This window comes from Bufo gargarizans, chromosome 2 (assembly GCF_014858855.1).
Source record: "Bufo gargarizans isolate SCDJY-AF-19 chromosome 2, ASM1485885v1, whole genome shotgun sequence".
In the NCBI taxonomy this organism is placed as follows: domain Eukaryota; kingdom Metazoa; phylum Chordata; class Amphibia; order Anura; family Bufonidae; genus Bufo; species Bufo gargarizans.
The window spans coordinates 712795047-712814124 of NC_058081.1; the positions used below are offsets into that span (position 1 = coordinate 712795047).

The 19078-nt window shown below is 39.3% G+C and overlaps 1 protein-coding gene across 1 annotated transcript in view; it reads right to left on the minus strand.

The window, feature by feature from the left end:
- LOC122926346 (collagen alpha-1(IV) chain-like) overlaps positions 1 to 19078 on the minus strand; it is an 875364-nt gene that overhangs the window by 824167 nt on the left and 32119 nt on the right. Inside the window, exons 8-11 of the mRNA XM_044277721.1 lie at positions 18537 to 18566; positions 17083 to 17112; positions 13963 to 14010; positions 12579 to 12608 (exon numbers count right to left, since the gene is read on the minus strand). Of these exons, the coding sequence (XP_044133656.1) occupies positions 12579 to 12608; positions 13963 to 14010; positions 17083 to 17112; positions 18537 to 18566 (138 nt within the window). The remainder of the gene's footprint in view (positions 1 to 12578; positions 12609 to 13962; positions 14011 to 17082; positions 17113 to 18536; positions 18567 to 19078) is intronic.

Here is a 19078-nt window from a genome sequence, read left to right on the forward strand (position 1 = left end):
TAAAAAAAACAAACCTCCCCAATTTTACACTTATAAACTTATGAACTGCAGGAGCTTTGTAGCAGATTTTTGGACAAAAAATTAACTAATGTACTGTTTCTTTTTTTAGGGGTCTCTGTGCAGCAGTGCAGCACCCTGTATACATGGGACTTGTGAACAGCTGCAGGAGCCCTGGCTGTAAGACATACAAATAACTCACCCTATGGTGTCCCTAATGATAAAACCTGACTTTCTACGTAGGAATTCAATCAACCTAACTAAATATATCTTCTTCACATACCCCACACTGTCCCTGCAAGACCATAAAAAGGATGTGTGTCTATTGTATTGTGTGTTTATTGTAGATAGGACTAATGTCTCTTATCACATCAGTAGCGTCACTCACACTGGTTTCTGTGCTTCACAGCTAGCATAAAGCCTACATTGTGTGTTTATAAAAGTGTGTTTATAAAATTGGTTAAAATCGCATGCACTTCGCTGGTACTGTGATGAGGAGTTCATACTCACAAATTCAGACAGTATAGAGCAGGGGTGGCCAACCTTACATACACAAAGAGCCCCCCAAAAAAAACGTATGACTACCAGGAGCCACAAGCTATATATTTACACACAAGTCACGGTATTTTTTGCCCTACAAGATGCACCTAGGTTTTAACAAAGAAAAATAAGATAAAACATTATATATTTTTCTTATTTTTCATTAGCAGAGAAAAAAAGAAAAAATATATTTTTCATCAGACCACAGATCAGACTCCTAAATCAGATCCCCAATCCTAATCTGACCTACAATAAGATCCCCTAACCTCATCAGACCTCCAAATCAGACCCCCCAAAAAAGACCCCCAATGCTCGGATCAGACAACACAAATCAGACTCCCAGTGTCAGACCCTCAGTGCTCAGATCCCCCCTATGCTCAGATCTCCCCCCTTCTCAGATCTGACCCCAATTCTCAGACCTGACCAACCCATACTCAAACAAGACCCCCATGATCAGATCTACCCTCATGCTCAGATCTTCCCACTCATGCTCAGATCAGGCTCCCATTGTTCAGATCAGGACCCCCCCATGCTCAGACAAGAACCTCCCATGCTCAGTTCTATAATTTAAAAAAATCTCTTCCCTCTCCTGATCAGGCACTGGGCTCCTGCTCGGGCATCTTCTACTCTGCAGGTCTGACACGCTCTCCACTGTGACCTGATGAGCACAACGTCAGGTCATAGTGCGTGTCTCCACATACTACGTTCTCACACTGTGTGCATCAGGATGTAGTGGAGAGCAAGCTGGAGCTGCAAAGTAGTAACAGTGCCCGATCAGGAAAAGAGATCTGAGCACGGGGTGGAAAGATAGCCAGCCTGACTGCTCCCTGGCTTCACAGCTAGAGCCTCACTTGAAGAAGCAAAGAGCCGAATGTGGCTCAAGAGCCACAGGTTGGCCACCCCTGGTATAGAGGATGATCTGCTGTAGCTTAAATATAGGTTTCTATAGGGCAGGTCTCTGTGAAGATTCTCTATTTGACATATGTTTGTTTAACTTTTATATTCATTTTATATGATGGGGAAATACTCTTCCTCAGCTACACAGTATATCCTAATCCTAGTATTTATGGGAACACAGCTGTAAAAAAAAAATCCATTTTTTTTTCTTTATATCTAGGAGAAAAGGAGGGGCATCATAGAAAATTCTAGGTACCATCTAACCTAATTTTGGTCCTGTTTATACCTCAAGTAAGAACCCTTTTTTATTGAATTTGTCTATGATAATAAAGCTGTCAGTCATGATGGCCCTGAACAAATTAAAGACTTAGAAAAGGAACAATATTTAATTATTATAACTCCACCTGTATTTGATATTATATTTCCACCGACATCTGAAAAACAAAAATTTTCATTGATTAATTACTCAAAATAATTTTAATGCTAAACTACTATAATTAAGATAAATGATTACGGTAAAAACATTTAAAAAAACATTACATTTTTTTCTTATATATTTTTTCTTATATTTTTGGGTTTTACATCAGGCACCCCATTGGATAGAATTTAAGCAACATTTTAGTCAATCAATACATGGTTGAAAAATGGAGATTTAACTTGACAAGGTTAATTGTGAAGTTTAAGATGGAGAATTGTCTTAGTTAGATTTTGGAAAAATATATATATTTGAAAAAAGTTAGTTGCTTTTAAAAAAATCTGTTTAAATATATATTGTAAAAATAAAACAAAGCCATGAATAAAGCTTATAGATATTTTGTTAAAAATAAGCATATCTACCAGCATTTTTTAAACATTCAAATAAAAAAATAGAAATATTATATTCAATCAATACTCACGTATAAGACTCTGTAGTAATCCTGGTCTTTGCCCTTTTCTTTCTTCTTTAACTACTTGCACACCTTATATATGAAAAAAAATAAAACAGCAAATAAAATATTATTTACCAGAATAAAGAAAATTGAGATTATGTGATAAAAATTATATGAATTCCCTTATTGTATTTATATGCAAAAAATATTGTATGTCACTTTTAATTATTTTAAAGTTTACTGATTTTATATTTTAGGATTTAAATGATATCATTTTATATTTTAAATACATTTTATTTTAAAAAATGATAGTGCTAGTGCAAATTTTTGCTCCTAAAGTCATGAGCTGGACAATAAAGATGGAGAAGTATTTTAAAAGTATATTATGCTTATATAGGAGGTCTTCAAAAAGTTTCAGCATTTTTTAATTTCCTTTGGAAACAGTGAAGACGGGAGGAGTAATAATTGGTCATATCTGAGATTTTCATGTGACTAGTCAGTCTGGCAAACCGGCTGATCTTGCAGTTTAGTATTACAGTCGTCACACTGTGATGAAGATGGCTGTGAAACTTATAAATTACACCAAAGAGGAACAGAATTCTATCATACACTTTTTGTGTGCTCAGTATTGAGATAAAGTTCTCTCTCGTAGATAACTTGGTCCGTTATTGTGAAAACAATGACAATTATCTGCAGCAGATAGTCACTGCCAATGAAACGTGGGTTCTCCCCTACAAGCCCGAAAGCAAGAGGCTGAGTATGCAGTGGAAGCATCCATCATCTCCTGTAGCAAAGAGATTCAAGATGCCACCATCTGCAGGAAAATTGATGTTGACTGTCTTCTAGGACTCTCGGGGCCTAATTTCGAGACCTATAAGGAACGTGGAACAATTGTCACAAATGAAAAGATGACACATGAAAAGAAGAAATATGTCCAAGGGACTCATGCTTTTGCATGACAATGTCCACCCCATGCTGTAGCTCAGGTTGTGTTACACCCAGTTTATAGTCCGGATTTAGCGCCAGCTAATGTCCACCTTTTTTAGACCACTCAAAAAAGCTTTAAGGGGAAGAATATTTTTATGTGATGATGATATGGAAGCAATGATGATATGATGAATCAGTGGCTACATGCTGAAATACTTTTTACTGATGGCATTGAAGTGGTACAGCTCTGCAAAAATGTATCACAAAGGAAGGTGACTATGTAGAAAATAATGTAATGTAATGTAAGTTTAAAAAAATTGTGGAAACTTTTTGAAGACCCCTCGCATAATGGTTACATTAAAATACATAATTGGTAAGTATGCACAAACATAACATACTGTATATGTATATATAAGCCATAACATATAAAACACATAATTGGAAAGATGCAGAAACATTAAAAATTTAAAATTAAAAAAAAATTCTAATAAAAAAGTTATTTTAGACTTGTAAAATTTCCATATAGTTTTGTAAATATATGGACTTTTTTTTTTACATCAAAATTAGCAGGAAATTAACATAATGTAACATGTAAATTTAATTCAATGTACAGATATAAATCTCCTTTCATCTGATAATATAGATTTTTTTTTGTGGATGTAGAGTAAATGAACTTCTAATTTCAATGTAGAATCAGTATTACCAGTCATAAACCATTAGATCTCTTGACCATAATGTATCTTTGTTAAACTGTCCACAAAATTTTATATCAGCCAAAGATTTTGAAAAACTCATGCAATAATGAAGTGTTATGCCAAATTACATCTGTAAGTCATATTATATCTACCTCAAGTTCAGTTAATATATGGTATCACAGATCAGGGATTGCAATTTTTTTTGCATTAACTGCATGACCAAGAGGAGGAGGAGAATGCAGTTGGTGCTATGTACACCTTTGGTGGCTTTTTTTATTATTGCATTGTACTCATTTTGAGTTTAAAATCACTTTTTCCGTTATTCTTTTTAAAAAAATATTGAGACATTTTCCCAGCACAGCTTTGAGTTTATCTAGTAGATGGTTCTGAATTTTCTCTCTGCTGGTCAGACAGGGTGCTGACAGGCTCCTTATCTCTTATCTCTGACCTTTTAGACACTTGATAATAACTCAATTATTATCTTACCAATAAGAATGTGGCTTAAATAAGTGTTTATGACCTTTTATCAAGTTACAGATAAGGATTATTAGATGACAGGCACAGGGAAAGTGAAAGTACCACTCACACAGCTAAAAAAACAGTTAAGCCTTTGTGGCACAATATTTGTAATAAAAACCAATTGAAATAATTATATATTTTTTTGCCCAAAATAAGTAAAATGCAATCATTAAAAAAATTATATCTGAAGATATACATAACCTTTAAGTTTATATGGCTACAAATGCCATATTTTTCTTATTATGCGCAGACATGATTTACCTTTTGATTCAGGTAATTGACCTCCAGGACCTGGAATAATAATGTGAAAAACTGTGAAGTCCAGAAATCAGACACAATAAACATCAAATAGTGAAAAATACAAAATACCTACCCTGTGTACTCGGTGCCACTGACCCATAGGCCATATTTCTTGTGTAACCAATAGATAGAAGACCAAAAGGTATTGTGGAATGTTGCATCGTGTTGGAGTTGGAGTCCATCCCATAATTATATTCTAACCAGGAATATTCAGATTGAGGAAATTCTGTCCAACTTTCCCTTCTAAGATCTTCCCCATTGAACGTGATTTCAGAAACACTTGAAGTCTTTGCTATAATAATGGCCAAATTATTTTCAAAATCCTCCTGTCCAATGATGTTATAAGCAAGGTTAAAAGACTCAATGTCTGGTATTTTGGTCAGGAATGGTCCAAATCCTCTGCTTCTAAATTTTCCACTAGTGCCAAAAAGCAATACCTGAATTCTCTCCAAGCTGTGCACGGATAAGGACGAATATGCAGAGACTTCAAACTTCATCAATTTTCCTGCTTCTATAATGGTCTTTTGCTTTTGCTCACCTGACTGGTACTCGAGACAAGTAGTCTTAAAAGCCAAGACATATACTAGATCGTAGTTTGACTGGAAGGACAAGCCTGGGACAAAGAAGGAAGTTCCCCAACTTTCAAAAGGTTGAAGCTGTTCATACACATGACTACAATCTGCATAAGTAGGAACACATGAATGGCCAGCTAGGACAGCAACAGGAAATTGAGAGGTCACCTTGGTCCCTGAGAGGTCATCTTTACTCTGAAACTGCACAAAGTTGAATGGCTGCAGATTTATAGTCAATATGTCGCCCACTTGATAATACCTCTCATTGAATTGAACTGTTCCGCTGAAGATGATGGTGACTGTTGTTAAAAATTCACTTGCTAGAACACCAAACTGTGTAGAATGGCTTGAAGGTCCATTGGTAGGGGTAATTATGTAATATACAGTTCCCCACTGATCAACTGGGTAAATCAAAGCAACATCTCCACTGGTTTCCTTAACGTTGCGGGACATCACAGTGATATCCTGATCAGATTTAATGATGGCGCCACATGGACATATTCCAGATCCTCTGTTCTCTGAAGCTGGTGGAAGTTGAACTGTTACTGTTTCTCCTTTTGCAACTGTGACATACTTCTTGAAATTGGAGTTACTGATGGAGACAGTTACTGTGGTGGAAGGTGCAGTTCCAGTGAACAGGAAATCCCTTGAAGGGCTGCCATTGGAGAATGAGTTATCCATAAACGCCGTAACAAAGTATTTTCCATGTGAGGGTCTCCTTAGGCCTATAAATGAAGCTTGTAGTTAGAATTATACTTAAAGGGACTCTTTTCATCTGATGCTACTGCCTTAAAACCCAAATTGTCAGTGAAGCCTGAGCCTTAAAGGAGTTGTATCATCTCAGATGGTGGGATCAGTGTAAAGTAGGTGTGAGTCCCACCACTGAGATCTGCTTCTATCCCCAGAACAGGGCCCCAAATGTGAATGAAGATTAGCCTAGCATCTGTGTATGAATGGTGTGTATTCAATTCACTTCTATGGATCTTCCAAAAATAGCTGAGTTCGCTCTTGGAACTCCCATAGAACTCCCATAGAAGTGAATGGACAGTATGTTGCAAATGCATGGTGCACTCTTAACTTTTGGAGCTAATCGCATGGTATTTATACACTAAGCTCAATAGTAACACAGTAAGCAACCCACCCTAGTGCCTACTGTGAATAGCCAGGGTGCTCAATTTAAAATCTATTTATTTACATGAGATTGGTTGCACTCCAGAGGCATACTATAGCTATAGGTAAACTAGCCTATTTAGAATGCTAGTGATGGCTCAGGAGATTGTGCAATTTATTTATTCTCTGCTATGTAAAGGGAGTCTGTCAGCAGACCATGCTAAGATGCTGCCAGTACTAGGTAGGGAATGGGTAAAGAGGTACACACACAGCTTTTCAGTGTGCTCTTCTCAAAAGGAGAAGTGTGAATATGAAGCTGCATTCAACTCCCTCCTTTCTGCTTTCGAAAATCTGTAGTGATCTCCTGGTTGGATGACACAACTGTCACTCAGAGCAGAGATGAGAAGCTTAACGCAGAAAGGACAGTACACTTCACAGTGAAGCCTTGCACTAGACACTTGCAAGAGTAGAATCTGTCAGGATCAAAAGCTTCACAAAAGATATGTTGTCCTGCTCTTCCAGACCCTTTCTCTTGCTGTCAGTAGTTTACCACTCTCTCACTACATTTCTTCAAAGTGTCTTCCAGACTATATTATAATATTGATAACCAATCCTCATCAATATCAGTCTGACACGTGGCATCCCCTACAAACAGCTGCATGTAGCAGTTGCTGGCACTAGGACCTAACATACTGTAGTTGATGGAGCTGGAGGAACAGTTCTGTCCACTGTGCAGAGGTTGTGCCAGGTTACTGCAGCTCAACTGCTATTCAAGGCCATACGAATAGATATATTCATGGGGATACATTCATTAACCGCCCCATGACATGTAATGTTCTATTAAAGATGGTGGGTCTTTAAAGATGGTCACCACAGCAAATGGATGCCTGCTGTTTCACACCACAAACTATTGTGCTAAGTGTCTGAGACACCTGAGCTATAGCCTTAGACATCTGAGACATTTGGTCAAATGTGACCATGGCATCTGAGAGGCTGAAAACCCAGAACTTTGTGTTTCCTGGGCAGAAAAGCCTCTCCCAGGTAAAGATTGGTAAAGACGTTCCACTGCAGTAATAAGCCAGGGTGGTACTTGGCTTTTAGGCTAATTACTTGTATATTACAATTCAGGAAAGCAGGTGGTAGCAATAAATTGTAATATACAGTGCCAATCTTTGTACATGGTAATGAATATAATACCATTACTTTATACATATAAATTGCGATCTAATGATTGCAAGTTGGGATCCTCCTGAGGGGTAAAAAAAGTAAAAAAAAAATAATTTCAAAACTAAAAAAATAGATAAAAAGTCACACATTTTTCCCAGAAAGCAAAATAAGTAAACAATTAAAAAATGACATTTATAAGCATTGTTGTGTCAGAAAACGCCCATACTATTAACCACTTCAACCCCCCTAGCTGTAACCCCCTTAATGACCAGGCCACTTTTTTATACTTCTGCACTACACTACTTTCACCGTTTATTGCTCGGTCATGCAACTTACCACCCAAATGAATTTTACCTCCTTTTCTTCTCACTAATAGAGCTTTCATTTGGTGGTATTTCATTGCTGCTGACATTTTTACTTTTTTTGTTATTAATCGAAATTTAACGATTTTTTTGAAAAAAAATGACATTTTTCACTTTCAGTTGTAAAATTTTGCAAAAAAAACGACATCCATATATAAATTTTTCGCTAAATTTATTGTTCTACATGTCTTTGATAAAAAAACAATGTTTGGGCAAAAAAAAATGGTTTGGGTAAAAGTTATAGCGTTTACAAACTATGGTACAAAAATGTGAATTTCCGCTTTTTGAAGCAGCTCTGACTTTCTGAGCACCTGTCATGTTTCCTGAGGTTCTACAATGCCCAGACCGTACAAACACCCCACAAATGACCCCATTTCGGAAAGTAGACACCCTAAGGTATTCGCTGATGGGCATAGTGAGTTCATATAACTTTTTATTTTTTGTCACAAGTTAGCGGAAAATGATGGTTTTTTTTTGTTTTTTTTTCTTCAAAGTCTCATATTCCACTAACTTGTGACAAAAAATAAAAACTTCCATGAACTCACTATGCCCATCAAAAAATACCTTGGGGTATCTTCTTTCCAAAATGGGGTCACTTGTGGCGTAGTTATACTGCCCTGGCATTCTAGGGGCCCAGATGTGTGAGAAGAAGTTTGCAATCAAAATCTGTAAAAAATGACCGGTGAAATCCGAAAAGTGCACTTTGGAATGTGTGCCCCTTTGCCCACCTAGGCTGCAAAAAAGTGTCACACATGTGGTATCGCCGTACTCAGGAGAAGTTGGGGAATGTGTTTTGGGGTGTCATTTTACATATACCCATGCTGGGTGAGAGAAATATCTTGGCAAATGACAACTTTTCCCAATTTTTTTATACAAAGTTGGCATTTGACCAAGATATTTATCTCACCCAGCATGGGTATATGTAAAATGACACCCCAAAACACATTCCCCAACTTCTCCTGAGTACGGCGATACCACATGTGTGACACTTTTTTGCAGCCTAGATGCGCAAAGCGGCCCAAATTCCTTTTAGGAGGGCATTTTTAGACATTTGGATCCCAGACTTCTTCTCACACTTTAGGGCCCCTAAAAAGCCAGGGCAGTATAAATACCCCACATGTGACCCCACTTTGGAAAGAAGACACCCCAAGGTATTCAATGAGGGGCCTGGCGAGTTCATAGAAATTTTATTTTTTTGCATAAGTTAGCGGAAATTGTTTTTTTATTTTTTTTTCTCACAAAGTGTCACTTTCCGCTAACTTGGGACAAAAATTTCAATCTTTCATGGACTCAATATGCCTCTCAGCGAATACCTTGGGGTGTCTTCTTTCCAAAATGGGGTCACATGTGGGGTATTTATACTGCCCTGGCATTTTAGCGGCCCTAAAGCGTGAGAAGTCTGGAATATAAATGTCTAAAAAATTTTACGCATTTGGATTCCGTGAGGGGTATGGGGAGTTCATGTGAGATTTTATTTTTTGACACAAGTTAGTGGAATATGAGACTTTGTAAGAAAGAAAAAAAAAAACAATTTCTGCTAACTTGGGCCAAAAAAATGTCTGAATGGAGCCTTACAGGGGGGGTGATCAATGACAGGGGGGTGATCACCCATATAGACTCCCTGATCACCCCCCTGTCATTGATCACCCCCCTGTCATTGATCACCCCCCTGTAAGGCTCCATTCAGACGTCCGTATGATTTTTACAGATCCATGGATACATGGATCGGATCCGCAAAACACAGACGGACGTCTGAATGGAGCCTTACAGGGGGGGTGATCAATGACAGGGGGTGATCAATAGAAAAAGTAGGAGGCCACAGCAGCATATCCACGAAATCCTCTTTATTCAAACGAGCGCCTCACGACAAGGCATAAAATTAACAGCGACGTTTCGGCTATGACTAGCCTTTATCAAGCATGCTTGATAAAGGCTAGTCATAGCCGAAACGTCGCTGTTAATTTTATGCCTTGTCGTGAGGCGCTCGTTTGAATAAAGAGGATTTCGTGGATATGCTGCTGTGGCCTCCTACTTTTTCTATATATCTTTGGATCACGTTGGATCTGTGACCCCTTGCCCAGCTATTGCAAGACCACTAGAACGCCCTGCACAAGCCGTTTGCTGTGCTGCTCCTGACCCAATTTTCTTCAGGGGGTGATCAATGACAGGGGGGTGATCAGGGAGTCTATATGGGTGATCACCCCCCTGTCATTGATCACCCCCCTGTCATTGATCACCCCCCTGTAAGGCTCCATTCAGACGTCCGTATGTGTTTTGCGGATCCGATCCATGTATCCGTGGATCCGTAAAAATCATACGGATGTCTGAATGGAGCCTTACAGGGGGGTGATCAATGACAGGGGGGTGATCAGGGAATCTATATGGGTGATCACCCCCCTGTAAGGCTCCATTCAGACGTCCGTATGTGTTTTGCGGATCCGATCCATGTATCCGTGGATCCGTAAAAATCATACGGACGTCTGAATGGAGCCTTACAGGGGGGTGATCAATGACAGGGGGGTGATCAGGGAGTGTATATGAGGTGATCACCCCCCTGTCATTGATCACCCCCCTGAAAGGCTCCATTCAGACGTCCGTATGTGTTTTGCGGATCCGATCCATGTACCCGTGGATCCGTAAAAATCATACAGATGTCTGAATGGAGCCTTATAGGGGGGTGATCAATGACAGGGGGGTGATCAATGACAGGGGGGTGATCAGGGAGTCTGTATGGGGTGATCAGGGGTGATCAGTGGTTCATAAAGAGTTAATAAGTGACAGGGGGGTGTAGTGTAGTGGTGTTTGGTGGTACTTTACTGAGCTGCCTGTGTCCTCTGGTGGTCGATCCAAGCAAAATGGACCACCAGAGGACCAGGTAGCAGGTATATTAGACGCTGTTATCAAAACAGCATCTAATATACCTGTTAGGGGTTAAAAAAATCGCATCTCTAGCCTGCCAGCAAACGATCGCAGCTGGCAGGCTGGAGATCCACTCGCTTACCTTCCGTTCCTGTGAACGCGCGCGCCTGTGTGCGCGCGTTCACATGAAATCTCGGCTATCGCGGGAGGACGCGTATATGCGTCCACCCAGAAGAGCAGGGCCGCCGCCAGGACACAATCCTGCGTACGGCGGTCCTGTAGTGGTTAAAGTACAAAGAAGTTGTCCTATATGGTGAATGGTGTAAAGGAAAAAAAATCAACAAAGCCTATTAGACATTTTTTCCATCACGTCACCTCCCCCCAAAAAATTGAATAAAAAGTGATCAAAATTTCATACACAACCCAAAATGGTATCAATAAAAAACTACAGATCGACCTGCAAAAAATGTGCCCTCACACAGCTCCATAGAACTATTAAAAAAAATTATGTGGGTCAGGATATACAGTAGGAATATAGAAAAACAATATAAATGTGGTCCATAAACTGTGGAGGAATTGGATTTTTTTCCAATTCCACCATATTTTGGAATTCGATTCCAGCTTCCCACTACATTCTATGCAATATTAAATGGTGTCATTAGAAAGTATACCTTGACTTCCATAAAACAAGTACTCATATGGCTTTGTGAATGGCAAAAATAAAGAAGCTATGACTCAGTGAAGAACAAACACCCCAAAAAGGAAAATCACTCAGCAAGGGGTTAATACTTATGGTATTGTTTTGCTTTTTTTAACTTACCAAGTCCATTCATCGGCTGATTTCCCCCATATTGAAAAGACCAGGTAGCTATTATTAATTAAAGAAAGGTATTAGTATTATGTGGTCATATGTCCTGTTAACAGCACTCCATGTGGTCAGGCTGGATATTGCAAGTTATATACATTACCTGTTGACCCTGGAGTTCCTCTATTTAGATCTGAAAGAAAAACACATTTTGTTGGCCACCAACTGGAGATTTAAAGTTGATTTTGAAACATGCATTTCTTTTATATTACACAACAAAACTGAATGGAAATACATATTTACATCTGATATTGTTCTCCTTTTCCTTTAAAGTCAAGGAAATAGGTGATAGATCGATAGATAGATAGATAGATAGATAGATAGATAGATAGATAGATAGATAGATATCTGTCATCCCACATCCCTACTCCTGTTATCCTCAAAACTACTTGAGCAACATGTCTACTTTAAAATAACTTAGCACTTCTTATCTCACTCCCTTTTGATCCGGCAACAGTCTGACTTCCAACCACACTACTCAACTGAAACTGCCCTCACCAAATTCACCAACGATCTGCTAACTGCCAAGAGAAATGACATTACTCCAGCCTCCTCCTTCTCCTGGACCTGTCTTCTGACCTTGACACAGTTAAAACCTCACTTTGTTACACACTCTCATCCCTTGACTTTCCAAAGGACAGTAAAAACTGAATTTATCCTCCCCCCACCTCAGCCCCCCAACAGACCTATATATGACAGTCAATGGCTACATGCTCTTCCTGGTCCCACAAGTCAGCTGCCTTGGTGTAAGCTTTGGTTCTTCCTTGTGTAAACCAATACTAAAGTATTATTATGTCGGTGTATGTCAAGTTGACAGCACTCCTATTGATCAGGCACGGTACTGCAAGTAAAGCTCACAAATAATTTACATATATGACCTATATATTTGTATACGTTACCTGTTGACCCTGGAGTTGCTCCCTTTATATCTAAAAGAAAAACAGGTTTTATTAGCCACCGACTGGAGAGTCAAAACTGGTTTTCAAACATGCCTGTTTTGTTTTATAATACACTGCAATACTGAATATAATTATATATTTCCATCTGATATTGGTCTCCTATTCATTTAAAGTCAAGAGAAAAAATAGTACAGATAACTTCATCATCTCTGGAATCTTTAGTTAATCTCAATAATAGATGATAGATAGATGGATAGATAGATAGATAGATCATACTTTGCTAAGAGATTCAGATTAAACTTGTTAACTTTGTCTAGAAAATGTGGGTGTACAACATGCTCAGCACACTGGGGGTCCCTTCCCCCCTTTCTACTGCTCCTCCACTAAGTGTTTGGAACCTGGGTCTGTGTTTGATGATGCAGCCTCAGTGATAGATTTAGTTAGCGTGATCTGCAGAAGGTGCCAAAAGACTTCTATCACACCCAGGAAATTCTACAACCCCTGTGGGAGTACTGGAGTTCTCCCCTTTTTCTAGAGCTCCCTGGATGTTCAGGGAGGTTGGCAGAAATAATATAGAAGGATAGGTAGACAGATAAAAGAAAAAAAAAACGAGCAACACAATCATCATACAATAACAGAGTGCAACTCTTCAATAGGCCTCTGATCCAGTGTTTTTCTTTGTAAGCAGCAACAAATAGTAATATTTTCCTCAAAAGTACTTGGACAACATGCTGTCCACTTTAAATTGTCCTTCCACCTGTTTTCTTGTTCCCTTTTTTTACGGCTACAGTTTGGCTTCCAACCCTACCACTCAACTGAAATTGCGATAATCAAATTCACCAATGATCTGCTACCTGCCAAGAAAATTACATTACTCTGGCCTTCTCCAACTCCCGAACCTCTCTTTTATGTTACACACTCTCTCATTTCTTGGCATCACTGACTTGTGCGTCTCCTGGGGCCGTGAAAACAGAATTTTTTCATGAAGAAAAAAAGAATGTATCTTTCCCCCATTTAACTCAGCCCCCCAACAGACCTATCTATCTCAGTCAATGGCTCCATGCTCTGCTTGGTCCCACAAGTCTTGTGGTAAGCTTTGATTCTGCTCTGCCCTTCAAACCACACATCCATTCCTTTTCCACCACTTGCAGCCTTCAACTCTAAAGTAGCTCTCAGATCCACACATTCCTCAACCAGGAGTCTGCAAAAATGCTTGTACATGCCCTCATCATCTCCTGCCTAGACTACTGTAGCAACTTTCTCTGTTGCCTTTCATCTAACACTCCGACCCCCTTCTAATCAATCTTTTACTCTGAAAATATGTATTTATGGTGTTGCATTCGTTAATATTCACAGCAATTTTTATTTTTTATTTTTGACTTGCCAAGTCCATTCACTGGCTGATTTCCCCCAAATTGAAAAGACCAGCTACCTATTATTAAGTAAAGAAAGGTATTAGTATAATGTGGACAAATGTCCCATTAACAGCACTCCATGCAGTCAGGCAGGGTACTGTATGTAAAGCTCATCAATAATTTTTATATATGACCTATATATTTATATACCTGTTGACCATGGAGTTCTTCCATTTATATCTGAATGAAAAACAGTTTTTGTTGGCCACTTACTAGATATTCAAAACTAATTTTGAAGCATGCAGTTTTTTTTATATTACACTAGAAAACTGAACAGAACTATATCTTACTCTCTTCAGCCACACGCGGTCTATACGTAATCCATCCCCATATGTATTTCAATATGTTTGTATATTACATATGTTCTTTGCTATGCTATGTCATGTATACTGTAATATGTATATATTCACCTCACAGTAAGCATTGTTATTTTCTTGTTATAGTTTTACTCTGACCCTTTTAATAAAAGCTGTAACTCATTCCCCTGTCAACATGTGAGGGTGGCAGAACATATAGACTTTACCTGTACCTGTTGGCCCCGGAATTATTCCCATTAAATCTGAAAGAAAAACTGATTATATTGGCCACGGTCTGAAGTTTTAAAATTGATTTTGAAATCTGCACTTTATATATTATAAGTTTAAACAGTACAGATAACTTTTCCATCTTCAGAATCTTCACTTTATCTCAATCAGTAATAGAGATGATAGAGATGATTGATTGATAGATAGATAGATAGATAGATGTGATTCCCTGCCCCTGGCCACAAAGCACTAAAGGGAAGGTGAGCCCAAGCTAAACTCTTGCACCAAGGCCCGAGAGCCTTTAGCTATGCCCCTGCCCTACACGTATATCGGTGGAGAGATCGATCCTCTGTCAGGATAACCCCAGGACCATCACTATCGGGGGGGGGGTGGATATTATGCTTTTTTAGGCAGGGCCTTATTGCGGTCAGATTTAAGGATCTTCCCTGGTATGTCTGCATTGCATCTGCTGAAAACTGTTCCGCCCAGCTTTCCTCAAGTTTAATTGTTTAGCTTCCATCTTCCCTGGTTTATAACCCAGCATATTCATCCATATATACTATTTTCTGCAAGTGTAAAATCATTTAGATGTTTTACCAATTGCCCGGATGTGATTTATGTCACTGTTGTAATGTCTGTGATATGAAATTATTTTATGGCCCATCCAGATCCTTAGCTCTGTTTGTTTAGGTACATATAGCATTTCCTCTCATATGTCTTGTTTAAGTGATTGATTGATTAATTAGCTAAATTACCCCTAGTTCTATGATCACTCGCCCTAGAAAAGTAGACACAGTGTAAGAGGAAGCACTCGCAGGGGTCAGCACGAGCCGAAAGCACCATCTTTGCCAAAATGCCATATTGCCTAAGTGCCCAGCAGTTAATCATGGCAGTTAGTCAGGGCAGGAGACGGAGATGCTATGTGATCTACTCAAACAAAGTGAAATACAGCACGGGTACGTTGCAGTATTGTTTCATCCAGTTTTTTGCTAAAGTTCTCATTGTTGCCGATGTCTACTTTCAAAATGAGCCACAACTTCTGTCCCTTCTTTCTACATCAGCGCCTCCCTCCATCCATCACTCATGTTCAGTTTACATACACTCTTTACTCTCATACATCACCCAGACCCATCTTCTTCCATGGTGCAGTATAAAAACACTCTTGCAAATCATTCAACCACTCGTGTCTCTTTCTATTATCCTGCTACTAGCTGCGGGGGATATTTCCCCAAACCCAGGCCCTCCCTATCTTGACAACTTCAGCTTCTCATCTGCCACGCATAGAAACCCTGAAAATCTTAGTAGGCATACTACTTTCTCCTCAGTGCATGTTTGAAGTCATTCCCCCGTACCCTATCTAACATTCCCCTCTTTTAAAATCCATACCATCAGACTCCTCTGCTCATTCCCTTTGCAAGTTGCAGTTGTCTACCATCCATTAGGCTTGCACCACCAATTCCTGGATCATTTTGCTGCTTGGCTTCCTCACTTCCTATCTTCTGAATCACCAACACTTATTATAGGAGATTTTAATATTCCCATTGATGATCCTATCTCCCTATCAGCCTCTCACTTTCTTTCTAAAACATCCTCTCTTGGCCCATCACAACTTACTTCTTCTACCACAAACGGACAGGGCAGTACACTTAATCTAGTCTTCTTCCATCACTGCTCAGTCTTAAACTTTATTAACTAATCCTTCCCACTTTCTCACCACAATCTTCTTTCATTTACTATTAAGACCTCTCACTCTTCTCACAACAATCCTACTTTTAGTGTATCATTCGCCGGCTCTACTTCTTCTCCTCTTCCTCTTGATATTGGAGTTTCTCAGGGTTCTGTTTTAGGTCCTCTACACTTCTCTCTGTTTTGGACAGACTCTCAGTAGATTTGGCTTTCAGTACCATCTCTATGCTGACGACACCCAACTATATACTTCATCCCCTGACATCACCCCTGCTTTACCCTAAAACACCAGTAACTGTAAAAAAACAATATTACTACTCCTGATTTTCTCAAAACTGTACTTGAACAACAAGTCCACTTTGAATTATTTTGCCTCCTCTCATCTCACTCCTTGTTTGACCGGCTACAGTCTGGCTTGTGACGCCACCACTTAACTAAAGCTGCCCTACCAAATTCACCAACGATCTGCTAACTGCCAAGACAAATAACATTACTCTGTCCTCCTCTTCCTCCTCCAGGACCTGTCCTCTGCCTTTGACACAGTTGACGTCTCCCTTCTGTTACGCACTCTCCCATCCTTTGGCATTTCAGACTTGGCCATCTCCTGTGGCCAAGTGAAAACAGAAATTATCTTCTCCCCACCTCAGTCCCCCAACAGACCTATCTGTCACAGTAAATGGCTTCATGCTCTTCTCTGGTCTCATAAGTCAGCTGTCTTTGGGCAAACTTTGATTCTGATTTGCATTATTAATACTAAAGTATTATTATTATTATGTGTGTATATGTCCAGGTAAAAGCGCTCCAATTGGTCAGGCAGGGTACTGCAAGTAAAGCTCACAAATCATTTATATACAAGATATATATATTTATAAACGTTACCTGTTGACCCTGGAGTTCCTCCCTTTATATCTGGAAGAAAAACAGGTTTTATTGGTCACCAACTGGAGGTCCCTGCCCCATTTCTTCTGCTCCTCCACTATGTGCTTGAAACCTGGGTCTGTGTTTGATGATGCAGCCTCAGTGCCAGACCTAGCTAGCAGTTGATCTGCAGGAGGTGCCACTTCTGTGACACCCGGGGAATACTACAACTCCAGTGGAAGCAATGGAGGTCTCCCCTTTGACTTGGGCTCCCTGGATGCTTAGGGAGATTGGCAAAAATGATATAGAAAGAGATACAAAAAAAACTGAGAAACGAGCAGCCCAATCAGCAGACAATAACAGGGTGCAGCTCCTCAATAGGCATCTGAACCAGTGTATTTATTTGTAAGCAGCAACAAACAGAAATACTTTCCTCAAAAGTACTTAAGCAACATGTTGACCACTTTGAATTATCCTCCCACCTCTTATCTTGCTCCCTTTTTGACCAACTACAGTCTAGCTTCTGACCCTACCATTCAACTGAAACTGCCCTGACCAGATTCACTAGTGAACCGCTAACTGCCAAGACAAATTACATTACTCTGACCTTCTCCAACTCGTGGACCTCTCCCTTCTGTTACACTCTCTCTCGCTCCTTGGCGTCATAAACTTGTTCATCTCCTGGGGCCAAGTGAAAACAGAATTTATCTTTTTCCCATCTAACTCAGCTGCCAACAGACCTATCTATCACAGTCAATGGCTCCATGCTCTGCTTGGTCTCAGAAGTCAGTTGTCTTGTGGTAAGCTCTGTCCTTCAAACCACACATCAAAGTCTTTTCCACCGCCTGCAGCCTCCAACTCAAAAGTAGCTCTCAGATCCACACATTTCTCAGCCAGAAGTGTGCAAAAATGCTTGAACATGCCCTCATCATCTTCTGCCTAGACTACTGCAACAATTTTCTCCTTCTCCAACTTACTTCTATCTAATACTCTGGGGCCCTTCTAATCAATCTTTAACTCTCAAAATATGTATTTATGGTGTTGCATTAATTAATATTTGCAGCATTGTCTTTTTTAAAAACTTACCAAGTCCATTCGCCGGCTGAATTCCACCAAATTGAAAAGACCAGGTACCTATTATTAAGTAAAGAACGGTATTTAGTATTAGGTGGACATATGTCCTTTAAACAGCACTCCATGTGGTCAGGCAGGGTATTACGAGTAAAGCTCACCAATCATTTAGATTTATTATGAAAACTACCTATAGACTACATATTGTAAACGTGTGGTGCTGTTAACAACCACCAATTTCTGTGATGAATGGATAGCTAGATAGATAGATAGACAGATTACTAAATTATTAGTAATATGTGGGTATATGTCCTGTTAACAGCACTCCAATTGGTCAGGCAGGGTACTGCAAGTAAAGCTCACCAATCATTTACATACATGACCTATATATTTATATACTTTACCTGTTGACCCTGGAGTTCCTCCCTTTATATCTGAAAGAAAAATAGGTTTTGTTGGCCACCGACTGAAGATTCAAAACTGATTTTGAAGCCTGCATTTTTTTATTACACTAGAAAACTGAACAGAACTACATCTTACTCCTACCCTCATCCTCCACATGTTTATATATTACATATTCTCTTTGCTATGTTTTGTCCTTTATAATGTGATATGTATATATTCGCCTCATAGTAAGCATTGTTATTTCTTGTTATAGTTTTACTCTGATCCTTTCAATAAAAACTGTAAAGGACCCCAGCATCTACCTCAGTGCCATGTCAACTCATTCTCCTGTCAACGTGTGATGGTAGGGAAAATAAACCCCAAAAATTCACGGATTACATTCCGGAGGGCTAAAACTCTAAAAAGCATTCTGGCACCCTCCTGTCCTAAACTGAACGGTACTACAAAGGTAAATGAAAGATTAGTCAATTCCATCAAACAAACAGTAGGATCATATAAATGTGGCCACAAGAGATGCAAGTGTTGTTCTAACATCAGTGAC